This window comes from Condylura cristata, unplaced genomic scaffold, assembly GCF_000260355.1.
Source record: "Condylura cristata isolate star-nosed mole 26May11 unplaced genomic scaffold, ConCri1.0 scaffold00001, whole genome shotgun sequence".
Classification (NCBI taxonomy): domain Eukaryota; kingdom Metazoa; phylum Chordata; class Mammalia; order Eulipotyphla; family Talpidae; genus Condylura; species Condylura cristata.
Genome location: NW_004567102.1, coordinates 76,294,173 through 76,301,282, shown reverse-complemented (window position 1 = coordinate 76,301,282; position 7,110 = coordinate 76,294,173). Strand labels below are relative to the sequence as shown.

At 39.1% G+C, this 7,110-nt stretch overlaps 1 protein-coding gene across 1 annotated transcript in view; it reads right to left on the bottom strand.

Annotated features, from left to right (window-relative positions):
• UTRN (utrophin) overlaps window positions 1-7,110 on the bottom strand; it is a 237,827-nt gene that overhangs the window by 54,127 nt on the left and 176,590 nt on the right. Inside the window, exons 30-34 of the mRNA XM_012735025.1 lie at window positions 6,365-6,526; window positions 5,171-5,299; window positions 4,369-4,542; window positions 2,347-2,502; window positions 1,032-1,202 (exon numbers count right to left, since the gene is read on the bottom strand). Of these exons, the coding sequence (XP_012590479.1) occupies window positions 1,032-1,202; window positions 2,347-2,502; window positions 4,369-4,542; window positions 5,171-5,299; window positions 6,365-6,526 (792 nt within the window). The remainder of the gene's footprint in view (window positions 1-1,031; window positions 1,203-2,346; window positions 2,503-4,368; window positions 4,543-5,170; window positions 5,300-6,364; window positions 6,527-7,110) is intronic.

Sequence of the window (7,110 nt, the reverse complement as noted above, 5' to 3'; positions counted from 1 at the left end):
AAAAAAAAAGAAAGAAAGAAATAATGACTTTCAAACAGTGCATTTCACCAAGATCATAACATTTCCTTGAAAAACTTGAATTTGATGCAAATAAAGTTTGGTGCATCTACCTTAACGCACAATGCACCCAAGAATTCCATCATTCTTTCCTTTGTATAACCCCTTCTCTACCCTCTCTTCAATACTAACAACCCGTGGCATAAACTTTTCATGAACTATTTTCTCTGATGCCTAGTATCTTGATTTCCTTTCAAATTTATCCCCATGGAACATTCAAATTAAAAAGTTGTGTTGCTCACCACCCTGGCCAGTTCCCTCTCATCATGCCCCTGAGCATCTACAAAGGGTGTCTTAAGAGACGCTGTGGCTTTCTATCAACTTGTCCAAGCACTGACTGTTTCACTGACTCCTGGTATGCACACTTCTTTAGCACACCGTTTAGGAAAAAAGAATGCCTTGGTTTAAAAAAAAAAAATTGTGCCTCCTTCAATACTTTGTCCACCTTAAAAAAAAAGAGAGAACTGGCAAATCAACTCTAATCTCTGATTTCAAAGTAATTCTAGGGCTAATGAAAAGTTTTAGATCTCTTACTGTTATTGAAATTTCTGTTGCTCTTACATCAGATGGCTTGCAACAGAAAGATTACCAGTATAAAACTTATTAAAGAAGAATCTATAAATGAAATCAGCACAATACTTTGTCAAGAATGAATACTCAAAAATGTCACCAATTTTGAAGGTGATAATTATAATGTCCTCAAGGACCGCACAAACAGTGCCTATCAAGGCTTTGTTAATGATCCATATGAGTTCAATGCCTTTAGCATCAAGACAAAGATATATTAATATAGTTGCTTTTGAAACATTCTTATCCTTTCTAAGGGACAAATAAGTAGGAAATAATGGGAAAAGAAAAAGGCTCTATTTAATGCAAAATGAAGAGAAATGACCCACTCAGTTTGCCCAGAGACAAATGCCGCAGGTTACACTGGCCTAGCAGTGCATAGCAGATGCATCTGAAATGCAACTTACTTTTGCCCAGGAAATTTCTGTATCCAAGTCACCAAGCAAACCTTCTGAGGTGGATTTCTGTACCAATTCCGCTTCAGTGACGGTCAGCCACTCCGACAGGGAAGCGGTATCCTTCTTCATCTTCCGGGCCAGTTGTGATGCTCTCTCCAAATCCTGCTTTCCCTCGGTCACCTGAAAAGGGTGGAGAAAACAGGAGAGGGAGAAGGAGAGGGGAAGGTAGAGGGAGGGGAAAATGAGCATGAAACGTAATGGAACAACATTTATCCAAACTGATACCTGTCACCCCCCCGACACACACGGCCTCCAGTACTAGAAGCCCCTGCAGTCACAGCGGCGCTGCTGTGGCCCAGTGTCAGGCAGGCCTGGGTTTTCCTATCTTAGCTCCGCCACTACTCCTTAAATGTCCTTGACAGACGTGAGCCCTCTATTGAGTAGAAAAACACAAAGGACTTGGCCCAGTCTTTGCAACAGAGGTAGCAATCAATATATCATCATTTTGAACAGAAAATGCCTTAGAATCCTCTTAAACAAACCTGCTTCAAACACCCCTACACACATTATAATCTAGCAATTTGAGGAGGAAACAGCATAATTTTCATAATTATAATTTTTATAATTAACGATTTAACTAAAAATACAATAAATGGGGGCCTCCTTGGTGACCCAGGGGTTAGTCTCAGCACTATCACTGCTAGGGCCTGACTTCAACCCCCCCGCCCAGGAGCTGACCCACATGGCACAGCAGACCTTCTGGTCTCACCCTCTGCTCCCCTCAGCGATGTATTTCAGTAAAATCTGCCTGCTCTCCTCTGCAATCTGTCTCTGGTGAATCCTCTCATCTTTCCACAACCTACCCCTGCTTTCCCACTGTCTTACACTCCACCAGTTCTTCTATGCAAAAACTTTAAAAAATGAAAGGATTTTAAATATGCTAGATAAATGTGAACTGTCAGTTACTATCAGAATACTGATGTTTTGGCCTTTCTCATTAGAATGAAGATTCAATTTACCAATGAATGAGCAATAAAGTGAATCTAGACAGGAACTGATATTTGCAGAGTTTATTTAGAATAACCTGTGAAATCAGTGGCCATAAAACATCAAAAATCATCTGGATTAAATATTAAAAATAAATATCTATGTAACTCTTCATCATTGTAATATTAACACATTTAAAGAAACACAATAAAAATGAGATAATTGAAAACACTTAGATTAATACATAAAATTCAAACATGAATTCTCACAGAAGTGAATATTTAAAAAATATAAAAGTGGGGGGGGTGAGGTGGGAGGAAGTGGGCATTTTGCTTACCTGGGCCCCCAGGTCATTGTAGAGGATCTTTAAAGAAGTCAGCTGCTCATCCATGCCTTTGGGGTTGTCTGTTTGCTGCTTCTGAACCATGTGCCGTCCTGTCTTGATGACAGTCTCCACTTCAAGTTTGACTTCACTCAAAGTTTTATACAGTTTCTTAAAAATAAAGCAAGACAAACTTTATAACAGAGTGAAAACTTGCTGAAAAGAATCATTGCAAAGCATCTCCTAGTCAAGTTGACAGGTAAGAACTATTAATATGAAAGGGCTCCAGGCCCTCCCTTGTGGTGCAGCGGGTTAAAACTCAACACTGCAAGCTAGCCGCAGCCACTTTAGTGCGAGTTCAATCCCCTGCCCCGAGGTGATCCACATGGTGTGGCAGACCTCTCCCGTCTCACACGCTGCTCCCCTCAGCAGTGTACTTCGTCAGTCTGACTGTTCTGCTCCCCACTGTCTCTGGTGAATCTTCTCACCACTTCTGGCCTTTACCCCAGTTCTGTATGCATAAATAAATAAATCTTTTGTAAAAAAAGGATTAAAGAGCTCCCTCTTTCTCAGACTTATTCAAATCATGAATAACAATATTTTTTTTAAATCAGGTAAGAAAATGAACTATAACAGGTCATATTTGTTTAAAAGAGACATAAATTACAAATACGATTCATATGATAGTATGAGAGCCAAATGATAATATATGTTCCCGTACAAAAATGAAAAAATATTAGAACTATAAATTGAAGGCCAAAATTACATTTTAAAAAATCCTACATGCTATAACTATAGAAAGTCAACACTGGTTGTTTTTAGTTGTTAGATTTGGAAGTATTTTCTCACAACTCTTTACAGTACCAAATCTACTACAATGTGCATATTGCTCCTACAATAAGAACATAAATAAAGCCCAAAAGAGCAATTTGTATATGACTGTAAGAAATCAAAGCTATGTAGGTCAGATTAAAGGCTGTCTTTATGCTAGTTTCCTCCAAAAGCTGTATTCTGGGCAGGTTCTCTTGTCTCCATTCATCACAACTGTGACCTAAAATACTTCACGTGGCTTTGTCACATAGTAAGAGACCACTGGACTAGTTACAAGAGGTCAAGGGTGCCGCTTGCTTTGGTGACCTCTATATGTCAGTAAATATATATAAGCTTACATATATATTCTTTCTTACATACGAATTATCCCATTTGTTCATTCTTTCACCCATTTCAGTTTCTGAGTAATAAATACTCTTCGGTATGTTACAGACTAGTGGGTATTAAGGGTCTTGAAAAGAACAACTCTTCCTAGATTTTCTCGTCCTCAGAAGTGTCATCTTAAGTTTCTTCATGAATTTTCCCAAGCATAACACTAATGTCAAAATAGTGTATGCCTAGCCACATTTGAAATTTCTATTCCAGTGAATTATAAATTTCAAGATTAAAATAGAAATAAGTTCTATTTCTTAAAAGCTATAATTTCTTCTTTCATATCTTAAGTTCCAACTTCAACTTAAAATTTTCTTTTTCTTACCAATGATTTATTTTTGTGCTATAATATTCTTGAAATTCATTTGAAACAGACTGTTTCCTTTCTCAGTGTAGCTTAAAAATGTAGAAACTGAAATTTTTAATTTTACTTTCTTGAGAATGAATGTTTTACACTGCAAGATTCTGTCATCTATCCTGAGTATGAGTCTTTTGGCTAACTCAAATTTATCCTTTCAGTCTTAGCTTGTTAGTACCATTATGCCTAATCCTTCCTTTACCTCATACTGTGATTATATTTATAAGTGTAGGATACACACACACGCGAATTTCCTTATATCACCACACTGGAATAGTTGGGTTTATTCTCTCCAAGGTGTTTCTCCTATTTCATCTAATTTCCTTACAGGAAAGAATCAAATATTTTTAAACCTGTTTTGCATCACCAATCTCTAATCCTAGCTCATTAAAGACTAATAATCACTGAACAAGCCATGTAAATAAAAGCTAAAAGAAGCCTATTAGCTGCTGCATTCAACCTCCCCATGGCCTCACCATGCACTTGTCCAGGTGGGTCTGGATGACATCAGGGTCCACCTCCTTCACATCCATGACGTAAAGTTCCGATTTCACTCCGTCCAGCACACGCTTGCAGTCAAGCATGCGCTGTTCAAAGTTAGCAGGCTTCTGGAAAAGCTGGAACTTTGTGGACACCTCTCGAAGTTTCCTCTGTTTGCAGAAATGAAAATAACTGACATCAGCATACCAATCTCTCTCTGAGATGGTATTAGAATAACAGATACTATTTTGAAAGCTATAAAATATAGCATAAATAAAAATTTCGGTGCCACAACCCTGCCAGCACCCCCAAAGAAAGCCTCAGAGGAACTCACTAAGAGCACCTGGCCACTTGGGTGAGCTACAATACATACAACTCAGTATCTCAGTTTTAGGTATAATAAAAGCCTAAACTGGCCTGGCTTGGTTCCATTCAGAGGCACAGAAGCTAAAAATACTGTGCACCATGAGCTCAAGGTGCAAATGAGTCTCACATCCACTAGGAAGGCACCAGCGGGCTTGCACCTAAGTACTCGGCTGCATCAGTGGAAAAATCCTTATACAGTCAGCTTCTAAATCCAGCACTCTCACTCCTCCACTCAACTATAAAACCAGATTCATTATGTTCCAGCCCTGTGGTGACACGTTTGTGCTGCCTTGGGGTACCACGCACCTTTGACCCATCACACCGAGGTTACCTCACATGTCAGACCAAAGGCGCCCGAGCAGCGTGATTATCCCCAGATCCTCCTTCTGCCCAACACAAGGGAAGCAAAAGGAACTGCTCTCCCCTCCTCACCTGCAACACGTCCACCTGGCTCCCGCCCCGCGCTACCCTGCCCTCCGGCGAGGCAGAAGGCTGAGAACGTGTATTTCTTCTCAGCTCCTCCAGAGTTAGCTCATGAGCTGAAATCTCTGCTTGAATTTTCTGCAAAGAGATAAGAACAAGGAGACTTTTTTTTTTAGTTGGAGACAAGCTCTTAATTTTTTTTACTGATGGGACATCCATTAAGTCATTATAGAAGTGTCAGGTGTTTGTCACTGAGAATCAGTCTGTGTGTGTACCATAGTAAGATGACTACTAAAAGTCTAAACGAGCCCTTCACTATGCTACTGTTCTCCTTAAGATGTAAATGCCCCTCAGATGAGTAGGTAAGGAAAATGTGGTATATACACATCATAGAAATCTATTCAGCTTAATGAAAGGTTAAATCATGCCACTTACTACATCTTTGGGTGGGCCTTCAGGGTACTATGTCAACTGAAATGAGTCAGGTGGACAAAGTCCAATGCCGTATTATTTCACTCAGATGTGCAAAATAAGCAACAAAAATAAAAGGATCTTAGCCTACAGGATATTCTAAGATAAGATATTGACAGGATCTTAGACTGTACGAACAAAATGGTAATATACCAGGAGGGAAAGGGGAGGAAGATAGATAAATCAGGTAAAAGGGGTCAACTGTATGGTAGGAAACTAGATAGATGTCAAATGATAATGCTGTACACCTGAAAGCTATATAGTTATAAACCAGTGTTACTTCAACACAAGTTATAAAAAATTAAATTAAAAATACAAACTCCATACAGCTGCACAATATGGACAGTGATGCTGATCCCGCTGCAAACATTAGTAAGTTTGAAGTATTGGGCCTCCCCAGTGGCATACAGGTTAAATCTCAGCTCTATCAAGCTATCACTACTCATTACAGTGTAGTGTATACAAACAAAGGTCTTTGCATCCGACATGTCTATGTTCACCACTCATTTATAAAGAAGGAATTTTCCCAATTTCATAGCTAAAATAATTATAGTTTTAAAAGTGATAGTTATCTGCTTGGGTCGGCACAGACACTTACACTGCCCACAAGAAAAGTCAACCTTTCTCTCCGATTCATGCCAGGGACGCAGAAGGGGCTGGGTCCCTCGTAGGGGAAGAAGCAATTGCATATATTCTTTCTTACAATCAAACACCCTCAAGCTCGGGCAGTACCTGAGCTTCCTGAGGCACCTGGAAGGCATCTACCCTATCGGTCAGGTAAGTCGTAAGCTGCTTGTCCAGTTCCCCTAGGCTCTCCTGCAAGACTTGAAGCATGTGGTCAGTCTCCCGGAGGACCTGGAGCTGCTTCTCCAATGAAATCTGCTTGCTCTCTGCCTACACAGGGGAAAAAATTTAATCATTAGTTGCTCGACACAAACACGAATAACTGATTAAAAAAAAAAAAAAAAGCCTGATGTTCTATCTACCAAGAAAGAAACAGACCATAAAAGCACTAGTTCAAGACTTTGGCAGGGATTATAAATGAATAATAAACAGTGATCCTGAAGAGGTCCTTTTAGGGTATCTTAGGTATCTTGCAATAAATTACTCATTTTCATTTCTTTGTACATACAATGACAGAACACAAAAATACTTACTATGTAACACATCAGAGAACAAAAATGTATCATTTATTATAAATAAATTTGGGGAGAGGGGGGCTGTCAATCAGCCATAAGCTTATCATTGAAAAGATAAAATATAAAAGAATGTCTATCAGTAGAGGGAGCCTATAAATGTATTCTTTCTTTCTTTGTGTGTGTGTGTGTGTAAGTACTAACATCTTTTATGCAGCCGACAGCAGCATTTAATGCAATGATTCAAATTCACAGTAATATTTTTCTACACAAGTTCTATAGATGCATATCATGTTGACCCAATGTTTGCACACTTTGGCTAAAGTTTGTTGCTATTCATGA